We start from the raw sequence: 16,450 nt of genomic DNA, 5'->3' as shown, positions 1-16,450 counted from the left end.
GTAGTTAATTAGCTTGTGATCAGGTTCGTCTTCATTAAAATGATATGATTCAAGTGTTACATTGGTGTTTGAAGACATGAAAGATCTTATGGATTACAACATTGCTTCTTTATCCATAAAAAAGTTCACGTTAGCATGTTTTTTTCTGTATGTCAATCAAATATGAATTGTCAATGCAAGAATAACCAGTCAAGATTATCTGCCGAAACAGATTATATTGGGCGTAAAATCCAAAATACTGATGCAATTATATCAAAGGATCACTGACAATAATTTATTAGTGATGATACACGCTGTTAGCGACAAGGATACACATGCCTGTTCTACTGGTAGCACCTGCCATTGACACAGGTTTAACAAGAGGACAAAGTCATCGATATCCCCCAAATCCCAAATTATCAAAAGGTACCAGTTCAACACCAGACCCATTTATGTGCCAAGTTTGGTGAAGAAATATTGTACGGTTCCAAACTCTGCCCCTGAAGTGGGACCTACTGTCATTTCCAGCCAAAGTCAAAGTTGCTGCAATTGAAACTGGAAATTATATTTTGTACAACCAAACTACCAAAAGGCACCGTTTCCAGCGTCAAAGTTGCTGCCTACGGTACCGCTGAAGGGCCATGAATTGGAGCAAAAAGTATTTACATATAGTGCGCCCGAGATACTAAAGTGTGCGCACGATGTAGTATCATGTTCACACGCAATACCATACCGTGCGCACGAAATGAACTGACATTATTGGGACAAATACATTATATCGTGCGTACAAAGTATTTTACCGTGTACACGCTTTAACAATGCCTCGTATTCTGCTAATGCTAGACATAAAGTTACGTTACAAGTAGTCCTTGTAAGTGGCTGGCAAAGTCTACGTAAAAGTTTGTCGCCCAGTGCGTCGCCGTGTTGCTGTCTACAAACTCCACTTAAACACTTCTTGTCGTAAGATGCGACAAATGGGATCGGGTGGTCAGGCTCGCTGACTTGGTTGATGCATGTCATCGTATGCCAATTGCGTGGATTGATGCTCACGATATCAATCACAGGATTGTTTGGTCCTGACACGATAATTTACAGCCCCCTTCATATTGCTGGAGTGTTGCTGAGTGCAGCGTTAAACAACAAACAAACAAAGCACCGCTAAGACGCTATTATAGAGGGTTTTTGGTTCGCGATCGGAATATGTTTTCGCCAATGCATACATGAACTGATGGTCGTCAGGCTGTGATTATGAATAAATGTTATCTGCATACATTGTGTACATTTCCTGTTAATTGTCAAATCTGAAGACCAACAACACTACATACTTGCATTGGCGTCATGTCCAAAAGGAAATGCCATGCTTCAAGTGGGTAAAACAGATATTGCTCTATACTCATTAATTAAAAGGAATAAGCGCATTGGTCACAGCGGGTAAGAGGTGTATATACCAACGGAAAAAAACGTAACTGTGCTTCATATAACGTCAATAAGATGCAAAAGAGTAGATGATTTTTTGTGTTGATGTGAACCTACATGAAAATACTCATGAAAAATGTCTAGCAATGAAAGTAAGTGATTTATGTGGCAAGAACATTTCCGAAAAAATAAAGCTCCCAAACTCAACCTTGTAACAGTCATGAAGCACGTGTCCTCGTACATCACGTGCAAGGGATGGTATGCCAGATTTGCCTCGGTTGTGAGAAGACGTATATTGTCTTATTAAAAGCAAACGCCCAAAGATACTTTACTAAACTGATTTAATCCTTGGCTCGCAGATGTTGATGATGCATGTCATCGTATCCCAATTGCGAGGTGTGCGGGCTCAGCCAATGTCAGCGCTTACAGATTATGGATGGTTGCTAAGCCTCGGTTCCACACAGCTTAAGGGGCGGTCGGGTAGCCTAGTGGTGAAAGCGTTCGCTCGTCACGCCGAAGACCCGGGTTCGATTCCCGACATGGCTACAATTTCTGATGTCCCCAGCCGTGATATTGCTGGAATATTGCTAAAAGCGGCGTAAAACCATACTCACTCACTCCACATAGCTTATAAATACATTCCATGCTTAAAGCACCATAGAGACGTCACAACCCCTGTCACAGGAAGTGACAGTTCCTATACAAACATGTAATTCTTTCATATACTTTACATGACCTCATTTGCCAATGTATCAAAATAATACCAAAATATAACCCATTCATACACTGTATAGGCAGTGAGAACATGTTGGTTGAAGTGATCTCAAAATGTTCTCTCACAGGGTAAAGTCATTCACAAAAGTACGGGTTTTATCTATCTCATGAAGAGGAGGGACTAATTTCCACGTTTCGGGCAATCACTGATCATTAAGCTTACCAAATCCAACTAAAATAGGAGAAGCTACAACTGTAAACATGTTTTAATTTGATAAATGACATTCCCCAGATTCCTCCTCGAAGTGAACAAGAAGGAAAATAAATAAATCTTGCACCTTACTGATACCATCAAATTCCACTTACAGATATGTTACTTTAGGTCAGTTCAATACCATCTGTTTTAATTTGTCTTGACTGATATGTCATTTGAGGGTCTAATCTATCGGGGTCTAAACTGATGGTTTACGGGTTGTGGTGTTTGACATTTGGTTCCTTCTGTCTTAAGCTGTCTGGACACGGTTTGTCAATGTTACACACTGAACAGACATTTGCGCTTAAATAAATCAGAACTTAAATCTCAAATATTTATTGATTCATTAGTTATGATTAGGAACAGTGAACCTTCACAGCACCGGAAGTAGTCACGTGACCTTAGTCAGTAAAATGATTGGTTCAGACTTATCGTTTGCGTTAGGTAGCAGATTATCATTGTTACTGTTAGGGATTATTCCTTTTGGATTATACCTTGGGTATTGCATTTTTATGCTCAATCAGGGCTAAATTGTGTGTTGCATCTGTTGTTGTCTTGGCACCTACTTGGAATACCATGTATTTTACTCACTGTTTATCGTCATCATGCTACTGCCAACACCACTGGAAATGTGTCAAGGTATGAACATATTGGAAATTCTGACCACTCTAAAACTAATGAATTCTCAAGTGGAAAATATCAAGAGTACCTCTGTACCATGTGAGCTAGTGTGTGCATTATTATTATTATTGAAATGTAGAACTTTAAAACCTTAATGGTATTTGTTTCTTGTGAATGTATGAACATTTATTACCTACGAGGGCAAGCATATCGAGGTTAATAAAAATAATATGTGCCCTAGGATCAAATCACGTCATGAGACAACAGTGTTTTGTTTCTGTCATCCGGACGGCATTGCTGACGTCATTCGAATCATATTGTGACCTGAGGTCGGAATGACGTCACACCAGAAACGACGTCATAGCTGAAGACGTCATTCGACAAATTGTGGTTCAGCTGCTGTTGCGACATGCTGCCCTTGTAGGTAAACACTAAAATTCGTCTCTGTGTGTAGACATCATCTTCTAAGTATAACAATATATCAGTGTTCATGTCATACTATGTTTAGACACTCGTGTCGTGAACGCCCTAATCATACATTTTATAAACATTATCACTCAGGTGAAAAAGCATTAATATTTAGTCAATACATTTCGTCACATGGAACACCAATAAAACAAAGTGTTGTTTTAGAAAATCCTCTGTCTGTCCAGTTGACAGAGACTAGATAGTTATCCTGTCGTCTGCAGGCAAACTATCTTTGATGTATGTAGGTCGCACTTGAGAAAGAGGCTTGTTTTTTACGGGAAAAGATATCAATTACACAATTGAAGCTAAACTCGCACATTGGTAGGTCGATGCCAATGATGTTGTTCACTGGATTTTCTGGTCCAGCCTCGATTATTTAAGACCGCTGTAATATAGCTGGAATTTTGCGGAGTGCAGCGTTAAGCAACAAACCATCCATGAACATAGAGGTTACGTTGGAGCTTTATAAAACCTCTAATTTCTGAGTAACGTTACATATTCAACTTGAGCGCAAAAACATAGCCTATACTTACCTGTTACCTCCAAGGCTTCCAAAAGGAAACACACGATGGTGTACAGTAGGTTTGTCAAGGATGTCATGTCTGCGTTGATTCTGCGTTGTCGCTGATCTGGGAGCACCTCCTCATTAGGGACAGATATCAAATGTTCGGTCGATCACTTTGTTACACTTCTTTCAGCAGATACCTTATATAGAATAGAATAATTCAGAAAGTTGTAAGCTGTGTGATGAAAGCACTTACGTTCAGAATAGTAAATAGGGCATTTGCTATTAGAATGGATGCTTTTTATCACCAATCAATGGTAGGACTGACCCGTGAAGTAACCTATTCATGTCATAATACGTGGCCAAATGGATCGGTGTGTGACACTCGATGGTTTGGCTGATTGTGCGTCATCGTACCCGAGTCACTGAGTCACTGACTACCTGTTCCATCACAATCAAAGTAGGTTGCTGGGGACCAATGCTATAAGCGGAATACCCATTGGTTATGACATAGTATATAAGTAGCAAGCTTATAAGAAAAACAGCAGAGACACGAACGCTCATAAATGCCCCATTAACAGATGTTACAGGAGGCTGAACTCCAACTTAGGGCCCAGGGACATTGGAGAAGACCGCATGTGAGGGTCTGTCTGACATATTCCTACAACCATGTTGTAGTTCAAAAACACTACGGTGGCGTATGTTGAAGCATTCGATGGTGCACTTTAAGATTGGAGGCAGTACCGCGGGAGGGAGGAGCTATCTAACTTGTGAACATTGCGTACATGGACGTCTTTCCCCGGGCATTAAGGAATGAATGAGTTTGGTATATCGCCGACTTGAACAGTTTCAAAGCTAGCCTGTTTAATCGAAATGGTGCAGGTCTTACACTTTTACTGCTTTTGTAAATTTGACCGTTTGTTGTTGAACGCCATACTCAAGCTAAATGACGTTGGTCTGAAAATATTCAAGTCAGTGGTTGCCATAATGATCACCCATCCACGCTATAGGGATACGATCACATGCAATCAACCAATTCAACGAGACTGGCCACCTGATCCATTAGGTACAAGGTCACTTTGGTGACCTCGCTGCCCTCGAATATTTGAGCAGAGGTACGACGAACATGGTGACCTCGAATAATTCAGTAGAGCTATGACGTACCAGAATATGACATTGATAACACAAATGGTATTGGGAGTTGGACTTTTGTAAAACACAACTGAGCATTATTTAGCAATCTTTCAATTACGAACCACATTAATTCAAACTCTGGTGCATACGGTCTCTGTAAACAAAGTAAACGTCATGGACATTTTTCTTGGGCAGATGATGAAAGCGTTCGCTAGTCACGTCGAAGACCCTGGTTCGATTCCCCACATGGAACACACACCGTGATATTGCGGCAATGTGCGGGCGTGACTCACGATAACAAATCCAACTTAGAAAAGCTTCCGTAATGATGATAATGAATATTTGTAACTCACCATGTATTGGAGACCATGTGATTATATAAAATATACTCTTCAAAAAAAGAAACTTAACAAAGATGTAAAACCACTTTTTGCCAAATAATTACATTAAATGAGAACCAAATAAGTCAAACAGAAAGATGATGTGTCTATAATTCGCGAAAACGCATGCAAAGCATATAAACGTAGCGTTTGGGGATAAAAAACGTGCAGCACAGTATCCTGCATTTAGGCATGCTGAATGGGTATAAAAATCCACATCAACGGCTGTTCATACAGTCCTTATAACGGCAGTAGAGGCGGTGACAGAATTCCAAGACTGAATGCAGCTCAACGGAACAACGCCATTGGGAGATTACAAGCTGGAGCAACTCAGCAAGAAGTGGCCAGGCACTTTGGCTTATCCTGACAGACAATCTCCGCACTGTGGACCCGATACAACAACACCAACAGAGTTGACGACAGACCAAGGTCAGGAAGACCAAGGGTGACAACCTAAGCACAAGATCGATACATCCGGCTGCGACACCCCCGAGACCGCACTACCACAGCCACGTCTACAACCACACAGATCCCTGGGGTACGCAGAATATCAGATCAAACGGTACGCAACAGACTGAGGGAGGCTGGACTTTTTGTACGAAGACCTGTTCGACGTCATGTATTGATCCCACGTCATCTGGCGGACCGTCTGCTTTGGTGCCAACAGAGGGTTAGATGGGCACGTGCAAGGTGGAGAAATGTACTGTTTACTGACGAGTCCCGTTTCCTACATACACGTGCTGATGGGCGCGCACGTGTCTACAGACGTCGGGGTGAACGTTACGCCCCCAACTGTGTGCAGCAGGTTGTCCCATCAAGTCCATGGTGTGGGCCGGAATTCATCACGGTGGTAGGACGCCTCTCGTACATGTGGCAGGTGCGCGTTACAGAGACTTGATCCTACAGCCTTACGTCTTTCCTCACGTCAACGTTCATGGCGGACAGTTCAATCAGGACAACGCTCCACCGCATATTGCACGTGTTTGTCAGGACTTCTTACAGCACAACAACATCCAGACATTACCTTGGCCAGCCCGGTCACCAGATTTGTCCCCGATTGAGCGTCTGTGGGACGAGTTGAAACGACGCGTTCGCAGAAGGAATCCACCGCCCGAAACACTTCCGGCGCTTCTTGATGCACTTCAGCATGAATGACAGCACATCCAACAGCGTGTTATTGACAACTTGATTGCATCTATGGGTCGTCGGTGTCAAGCGGTGATTGATGCACGTGGTGGGCACAACCGGTACTGACATTTTCTGTACCCCTGAGACATTAACTGTATCGTTCACGTGTGTCTGTCTAGGTGACACGATTAATGTTTTGAACATTGTGTACATTGATCTTCAAACAATGTCTCAATTATGGTTTCTGTGTCCTATTTTGAAACAACCGCATTACATTACATTTTGAAAGTCAGTGTCAAGTTTCTTTTTTTGAAGAGTATATATTAGCTTGAATGAAATTCTTATTGTTTACTTTAAAAAAATCAAATTACAAAGCATTTCTGACCGAGTGTCTTGTTTAGGTGATTGACTTGCATTTGCATGCGTTTGTGACAGGTTTCTATTTGTCCACTACATACATTCCGTTTCTGCTGCCTGACCAACGTCTGTAGCTCACAGATCATCATGCTGACAAGGAAGAAAACATCATGGGGATGTACGACCTCTTGTTCACACGCCAATTGTTGGAGGACCGTTGAAAGCTGTTAATACGGATCTCATGGGACGCTGTTGAACAGTACAGTGGAGAAGCGGAAAGATCCTTCAAATGCAAGAAATAACACGGTAACGAAACGTCATAGATAATTAATTTGAGTCTGGTAAAACGCAATACCGTGATTATCGCATGGATGCCTCAGAAATGCAATTCAAAATAACCGCACCCAATCCATCTCGTTAATTTCTGCTTCTGACAACAATGACACTGATTGGCATTGTTGATCGATGCTAACGTCATTAAAACAGTTCAATGTGTTACACGATGCCTATCTACACTCCTTCATGAACACTCTTGTAAGAAGTGAGTTTTGTTAGAAATGAAAACTTACAAACAAGAATTAATTTAATAGCATGATCTAATCTATTAGATCGTAACAAAATGGATTGTTCGAAACAGTGGCATGAAGAACAATAAAAATAACTTAATAAAGGCAACAGAATGTAATTGTATTGAACCTATTGAACCTATTTAACTACGCGAATTATTAATTTGGTTCTTATGAGTGGGTACAATCATTGTCTTTGACGTCGTGTGTATTTGGTAGCGATGGTTCCCGAGTTCACGAGAATGAACTTCGTAATTGTATTTGTGTGGATAACCAACCCTTGATGCAAAGATTTAGCTGTGTTAGATTAATTTAGATTTAGATTTAGATTAATTGTTTAGACATGATCACAGGTTTCTCCATCAGTTGGCACATTATAATATACCACGAGAATGAGTGGGTGCGTGATTGCGGACGTATGTAACAAAGTATTGTGTATCGAATTACTCATCGTATATTATACTGATACATTCTCAAATGTGGAGCAAATAAAATCGACAAAATCCTTTCCATATACACATAGAAGGCAGAGTCGATTGTACTATTCCAACTACATCACGAGCATGTGTTTATGAATCATATGTCTATTCTATGAAACAACTTTTACAATTGATGCAAGAAGCACGTAAAGATTAAGGAAACATTAAGACATTAAAGTGTAATTAAAGGTAGCAATATTTTCCGAAGACGGACAAAAACGTACTTGAAAGTAAGGTCACACACACTGGACATTTTACAAGCAGCATATACTCAAACTTTCAAGTAAAAATACAGGAGCTTGATTTTGGAGTAAGGAGCAAGGAGTACTTGCTACATTTGAACATATTCATAATATCATTAACTGTATGTAACTCATCAATACCATCAGGCAATTATTCTCCGGATTTTGAAACTGTATTGATGTCCACCATTGATCAGGTGTTTACAGTGTTCCAGTCAACCGCCGTGGTAAAGCTGGAATATTGATGACAGCAGGGAAAACCAAGCTGAACAAATTAGGCAATATCAAGCAACTATATAATGGCGACCAGTAAATAATCAAGTCTGCATCAGGTAAACCTGACTGAAAAGGTCAAACACAAATGCCCGTAGCATGACCTCTACAATACTGAAAACAAACGTATTTCACCTTGGCTGACATAACTTGTTTCCAATAAAGCCCACCGCAGCGGTAGTGATTAGTAAGTATATACACGATACCGAACGACTCAATGAATAGATTTTTATTATGCCATGAAGCAAACACCTTGAAAACAACACGACAATTAAGTCATCAGAAGATAATAAATACACACTAAAACAAAAGTCCAGAAAATAACCAGTCTCAATGTTATGTGGAAAGATTCCATTGAGCGTAAAAGGGAATTATGTCTGAAAAACATAAATGTCACCAGGTTTTCACGAAGATCGTACGCATGTCCTGCCCTACCGGTAGCACCCGCCACTCAATCACACAATTTGCACAAAAAAGTGTCTTAGTGTTGCCTGACGCAGCACTGAAGGATTCATTGATGCGACGACGATCTGTAAACAAACTGAACAATCGAGTAATCAATAATTTCTATATGTCTGTATGTTTCCATAAGTATTAAAACACATATGTCCTTAATTGAACATGATAACAATCACTTTCATATAGATAACTCTGATTAATGTGTTTGGGATTTCACATTTAGACGTGTGATGTCTAGTTAGAGATGTTCCAAATCTGAGAAAGTTCCGTTGTCACAGGCCTCTCCTGCCCAAAACATACATATTAAATAAGGACACAGTTTACATCTATGAAACGTATCCACCAGAGACAGGACAAACAGACCTTTAACAAATTGTGCAGAAGTCCCAATCAGTGGCCGAAGAAGAAGCGGAAGTTTCCTGACCACTTCCTGTCTGACATTCTCCAGTCACTCTGTTGTAGTTGAAGAACAGACAGCTGTCGTGTCTGTAACAGTTGATGCTGCACTCCACACGACTTGAAGCATCACCGCGTAGCATGGTGATAGAGGAGTCATCCAGTTTGTGGCCTTCTTGCACTTGTACCTTATTCCTCAAGCATCCACCTGTAATTATCAATTCGTATACAAACATGTGTATCTAATGACACAGCTTTTGATTTAGTGTTATTTAACGTCAGTCAGCAACATTCCAGCTCAGTATTCAAAATAATTTAACCAAGACCTTACACATCAGTATGCTGATCGGGTACGATGACGACATCGTCCCACCCGTTCCATAACTTAGCATGAGGAAATTTGGACTTATACTCCTTTTCTGTTCAAGTGATACATGTAGTGTTAACGGCTACCAACAGTTAAAAGCTGCCGATATGCTGCAGTGGTCGAATCCCACACTGACTACCATTTATTCTGACGATGCTGTTTTTCATATCTCGATCACGTGTCATTGTGTCAAGAACATTCGATAATTTAACTTTTCCTTCATCACCTGATTCGGTCTTCATTACGGTTAGGGAAGTTGGAACACCCATTAATAAATAAATGCCTCACCTACGCCCTGTCCAAACACTTGTATCTCACACACGGTCATGTAGGTAGTTGAGGAAACTCTCACATATCTGGCCATGACCTCTTGTTCACACGCCACAATCTTGGATGGACCTGTGAAACTGCCGAGCTGGTTGACGCAGACTTTCGGGGAGGATGCAGGACAAAGTGTAGGATGTTGAGCAAATCCCTCTATCTTAGCTTGCTCTGCATGACCTGGAACATAACATGGCAATCCTGCATATGCCGCAATCATTCTCTCACAGCTATGGTAGATGTGCATATGTCATTTGCTGATATTACCAAGGTCACTCTAATTCAAGCAAGTGAACATTTGTTTCTTTTCCTTGTTGTTGTCAATGCCACATCCGACAATATTTCTGCTACATGACGGTCTAGACGGTAGGTACCAAATGAAGTCTCACCCGGATAGTCTGTTCTCCTGAACACATTGACGGTTGATATATTGTAGACATGAAGCAGGTCCACCATCCACCAGACGTTGCCCCCTTGTGTAAGCATACAGTGGTCAGTATAGAAGTTCCCCCCTGTTCTTCCGTCCACAGCATAGGAAGAGTTGCCGCCTGGGTACGTGCTAGACTGAATGGTTGGTTTACCCAAAGCTACATTTGTCACAATACGTGCTGAAATAAAGTAGAAAGTTCGACCAATCCTTATATCGTTATAACAAAATATGTTTCAGAGAAAGATTACGTTGTAAGTAATTTCAAACGCTGGAACGTATTTCTTTCTTCACATTTATGTTATTGAATATTGTATATCTGTCGTCGTCGTCGTCGTCGTCGTCGTCGTCGTAGTAGTAGTAGTAGTAGTAGTAGTAGTAGTAGTAGTAGGTGAGGTGAAATGGGGTTTAACGTCGCGTCAAAGATTATTGCACTTATATAGCGACGTGCATGCACGTGTGTAGCAGTAGTAGTAGTAGTAGTAGTAGTAGTAGTTTGTTCGTTTGTTTGTTCGATGTCGAGTTACGCCTCTTGCATCACCTTTGTGTTGCTGTAATCTATGATGCCCTATCCAGCTGACACACCATGAGTTGAGCGAAGTACTAATAAATGTTAAACGCAAGACATATATCATGTTGTATATAAACACGCAATGTGCGAATTCATAAGAACATCAAACATGAACCAAAGATGCTAAAGATTGAAAAGAAAGGTTTTAAACCAATACTATGCTCTATATTTAGGTAGTTTTGAATTTTATATCAGGATGTCAGGAGTCAACTTCATGTTGGAGAAAACACTACCTTTTTGCAAATATCTGTCATTTAACATTTTTTGAGAAATAAGTAATCAATGTTGATTTGACCTTGAATAAGAGCCTGGTGGAATGTAGGGAATGGAAAGATGGAGAAATGACTTAACTTATCTGTTGGATATGCTCCAGGAAGGAAACATACGATACTATACAGCATACATGTCAAAGGCGCCATACCACAGCTACGCTGATACTGATCAAGCATCTGAGTGAACATGATTTAATTGCCAATGAAGACCAAGACAGAAATAACTGATGATTAAATATGTAATATTTATGTGGATATGGATTTAACAGGATGAGGGATCACATTGTTATTTACCATCTTAATGGAGGTCGGGACTGTATGAAGGCGAAACTCATATTGGATGATATTCATTAAACTATACATTGTGCTCACAGTGAAATCTTGATAATGTGATAGTGAAACTAATTCATGAAACTGTAAGACATACTATAAGACTGGGACATAGTTAGTGGTTTTTAATGCCCGGAGGCAATTTCACGACTCCCTTAGACATAATACTTAGTATGTACACGCCAATACCGTGTGTACGTGTGTGATCTTTTGTTTGTATGCGTGTGTGTGATCACAAATGTGTGTGTGCGTGCTTACGTACGTACGTGCGTGCGTGCTTCCGTGATCTTGTTTGTCTATGTGTGTGTTGGGTGTGGGGGATGTCAAATGGATTTGCCCAAATGGAATTTTCTTTTAACATCAAACATTTAATCAGACGACACCTTTGGCTCCTCTTGTAGATGTTGTCTAACTGTAGATATTTTCCACTCACAATCACATCTCTGTCTGTGCCAATCTCGCCGACAAGCAATAGCCACGTTTTTAACACTGCATTTTAGATTATGATAAGTAAATAAGACCATAAGCATGAAAGCCGTGATCAGAAGCTTGGAACAAATTTGAATTAAATTTGAACCAACATTCAGTGGCTCCTGGCACTCTTAACGTCGAGTATCGACACCTTTCACCATTGGGCGATCAGTGGCCTTTTAAACATGGGTGAGGAAACCAGCTATGCTTAGTTTGGGTGATTATGATTATTTGCTCACTTCCAAATAGGTAACATTGCAACCAGGAATTCCAAGAGCTCGTGGAACTAGGAAGAGAAAAACAGATGCATGTGTATGTAAAAACATAATTACTGGAACGTAGGATTTCACTATAACTTCGCATCATGTGAACATTTCCTAACATTTGAATATTTTTAAGTTGTAGCTTTACATCTGAGCTCTTAAATACATACACTCTTCTGTATAGATTCTCTGTATTTCATGCTTCTAGGTTTGTCAGCACCATACCCATGCTCGTGGGTTTCACCGAAGTGGTAAACGTCTGAGACCTGCATCACTTCAGGCTTTTCTCCCACATTCAGCTGACACGCCGCGATATAACTGGAATAATGTTGAAAGCGGCGTTAAACCCAACTCACTCACTCACTCTGTATATCATTTAATGCAAGTGAAATCAAATAACTGTGTCCCTGTGTCCATATGCTATCCGGGGACCAACAGGGACAGCGTTGACCTCGTCGTTATTTGGTTTCTCTTGCATGAAAAATAAGATAGTATTTATAGTTAATCGGGGCATCCGTGCAGAAGAGTGTACGTATTTACGAACGCAGCAATGAAATCCTGTTCACTCAAATGCTAGGTAAGTAATAGCGTGGCTGTGGTAAGGCGTCTCTGACATGTATGTTGTATAGCATCTTATGTTTCCGTCCCAGATGTTTCCACATCCCACATTTTCCTTGGCTCTTTTTCATGGTCAAATCAGCATTGATTGCTAATTTCACAAAAATGTGAAATGACTGAGATCTGCAAAAAGGTAGTGTTATCTCCAGCATGAAGTTGACACAACTTGATATAAACTCAACCAAGTCAATGAGCATGATCATCCAAATATTTGCTTTTTACAGCAAGCATTGGTTGCTGAAGACCTGGATCGGGGGCACTGGTGGCCCAGTCGTCTTAGGCGCCACGATTCCCTGTGCAGAGTTGCGTCCCTCGGGCACGCCAGAAACCTATGATTGTGGGTTCGAATTCCGGCATCAGATATTGCCCACAATATGAACTACATGTTTGTCTGGTCCAGGCTGTCATGTAGCAGGAATATTGTCGAGTGCGGCATTAACATAAGGAAAAGAAACAAGCGTTCGCTTGCTTGTATTAGAGTGACCTTGATATCAGCAAATGACATAGACCTTAGCTGTGAGAGAGTTTTTGCGGCAGACATGTAGGTCAATTCCAGGTCGTGCAGAGCAAGTTAAGATAGAGGGCTTTGTTCAGCATCCCACACTTTGTCCTGCATACCCCCAAAAATCTGCGACCAGTTTCACAGATCCATCCAAGACTGTGGCGTGTGGACAGGTAGTCATGGCCAGATATGTGAGATTGTCTTCACTATCTACACTACTGCCTAGAAGTTCATTCCCCTTACACCCACGAGCAACGCGTTACGCAACACGTGTGCACCCCGTTGGTCACTCGTGTGGAACCCGTCCGCCACGCGTGTGATACCCGTGTGCAACGCGTGACACACTCATTACAGGGGGAACAAACTTTTGACCAAAGGTTGGTTGGTTGGTTGATTTGTTGTTTAATGCCGCACTCAGCATTATTACAGCTATATGACGGCGGTCTGTATATAATCTAGTCTGGACCAGACAATCCAGTAATTGATATCATGAGCATCGATCCACGCAATTGGGATCGATGGCATGCATCAACCAAGTCAGCGAGCCTGCGACTATTGCGAAAAAAACATTAATTATGACCTTGCTAGTTTTCAGCTGGCTCATATCTACACTTTAGGTGCCAGTTTGCACAAGAATTGGGAAATTGTAAATCCTTTCTGGAAAGATACCCTTATAGCCTGGAGTGACTTTATGCATTCATATGACTTTGAAGACTTAGAAAAAGCAGAAATTGCTTCCCAACCCATATGGTTAAACCATTATTTTAGAGAACCAGTATTAATTTTTAATGACTGGTTTAAAAAAGCTATAGTTACGATAAAAGACTTGTATGATGAAAACGGATGGATCCCTTTCCCACGTTTACAACAACTTTATGATCTTAAAGGAACTTTTCTCGACTATAACCGTATGTTTTTTAATATTCCAAGAAGTTGGAGACAAAATATTGATAAAAATCTGCATTCCTCTTGTAATCTCACAGTATCTCCTTGGATTTATGATCTTACACGTTCTATTAAAGGAACAAAAGTGTTTAATAATAAACTGATAGGGAATTCTCTCCCTCTCCCTAAATCTTGTTCGAAATGGGAAAATCAGCTGGGATGTTCTTTTCCATGGAATCAAATATGCAGTGTATATTGCCATGGGTTAAGGGACACAAAACTCAGGGATTTCCAGTTTAGATTTATTCATAAAGTAATATTTACTAAACGTGAGTTATTAAGAATGAAACTTATTAATAACGATGAGTGTTCTTTGTGTCATACTCACAAAGAAAATGTTTTTCATGTTTATATTGAATGTCATGTTGTTAAGAATTTCTGGTCAGATTTCTGTATTTACTTGACTCATATCTTGCATAGAAAAATCCTTATAACTGACAACGAGCTCCTCTGTGGTACCTCTGATGTATTAATTAACCATTTGATTGTAGCTGCTAAAAGATTTATCTTTGTCCAGTGTATTAAGATTGAAAAGGTTGACTTTGTTGCTTTTAAGAACACAATAAGAAGTATCTATGACGTTGAATATCATATTGCACGTAGAAATAACGACTTCTCTGCCTTTAATAGAAAATGGGCTTTGTTTACTCAAACTGTAAAATAACTTATTCACTTGATGTTTGCAACATAATTTGATGTACCATAAATACCGCATCTTCTTAATTGTATAAATAAATATGCCTTCATCCGTACCATGATGTGGATTATGCCTTAGGCCTCCTCTGTACCATATCCTTTTGAGAAGTACCTGTATTCATATAGCTGTATTGCTTTCCGAGTGCATATGTATCCTGTGTATATGACTGAATAAAAATTTATAAAAGAAAAAAGTCAGCGAGCCTGACCACCCGATCCCGTTAGTTGCCTTTTACGACAAGCATAGTCACCTTTTACGGCAAGCATGGGTTGCTGAAGACCTATTCTACCCCGGAATCTTCACGGGTCCTTTGACCAAAGGAGGACCCGTGTTAAGCTGAACAAGGAGATATATTTTTTTTATTTCCTGACGAAAAATGTTAACACACATTTAATTATATGTACTTGCAATTGCTGATGTCTCGTTTTTAGATGTGATTTTGTTGGACAATATGAGTACTTTTGTGGCTTCTACATGATGTTTTCGATATTGTCAAGAGAATACATGATCCTGGTAAATGTTATTGCTATTCAAATGCTTTTTGTGATTTGACATTTAACGTCTGTAGTATGACTTTCAGTGATCATGTTTATTAGGTTTGGCAGAGCGTTGTTTTTATTGGACCCTAATTACTTTATGATGGTTTGATCTCTTTTTCTCAGCTCCAAAGCCGTGACGCTGGGAATGGGCAGCATTTAATTAATGAGAGTAGGTTATATCATGGAGGATACACTCGATGGAGAGGGTTCTACTAATTACCGTACCACAGAAAGATACCTGTAGACGTGAGCGCGGGGTTATATGATGGTCGTTGCATAATGGATGCCAGGAGGGCTAAACATTGAGTGTTGTTTTCACGGGTTTGTTGAATATAATCCCAGCGCTACAGTCAATATGTCTTCTTCTTCATCCTGGATACATCATTTTGGCATTTACAATATATATTTTTCAACTTACATTAATGGTTTACTAGTCATGTCTATTAGAGTATTTGTCAATGGTATTGAGCTACCAAGCAATAATTGTAATTTGTGGTGACATGTCAAATTAAAACATGAAGTCTCATTTAAAACATGAAGTAATTACTATAGTAAATAATGATATTCAAATCGCATTAAAATACAATGATACCGATGTAACCATAAAGTCTGTATTCCACATTCAGAGCCAGGAGGGAAAATTATTAAACAAAGTTAAGAAGCTTGCCCTTACTTATATGTAGAGACATTATCTGAATATGACTATATATGTAAATGTTACGATACTGTACCTATCTTCACGAATTATTAAATAATG

General features: G+C 40.0%; 1 protein-coding gene across 1 annotated transcript in view; it reads right to left on the bottom strand.

Moving 5' to 3' along the window:
• LOC139479531 (uncharacterized) overlaps nucleotides 1-16,450 on the bottom strand; it is a 39,805-nt gene that overhangs the window by 9,555 nt on the left and 13,800 nt on the right. The window contains exons 5-7 of the mRNA XM_071262376.1: nucleotides 10,448-10,666; nucleotides 10,026-10,238; nucleotides 9,345-9,578 (exon numbers count right to left, since the gene is read on the bottom strand). Coding sequence (XP_071118477.1) covers nucleotides 9,345-9,578; nucleotides 10,026-10,238; nucleotides 10,448-10,666 — 666 coding nt within the window. The remainder of the gene's footprint in view (nucleotides 1-9,344; nucleotides 9,579-10,025; nucleotides 10,239-10,447; nucleotides 10,667-16,450) is intronic.

Source organism: Haliotis cracherodii, unplaced genomic scaffold, assembly GCF_022045235.1.
Source record: "Haliotis cracherodii isolate W230 unplaced genomic scaffold, xgHalCrac1.p SCAF_4, whole genome shotgun sequence".
Classification (NCBI taxonomy): Eukaryota; Metazoa; Mollusca; class Gastropoda; order Lepetellida; family Haliotidae; genus Haliotis; species Haliotis cracherodii.
Note: the sequence above shows the minus strand (reverse complement) of the source record. Positions and strands in the feature narration are given on the sequence as shown.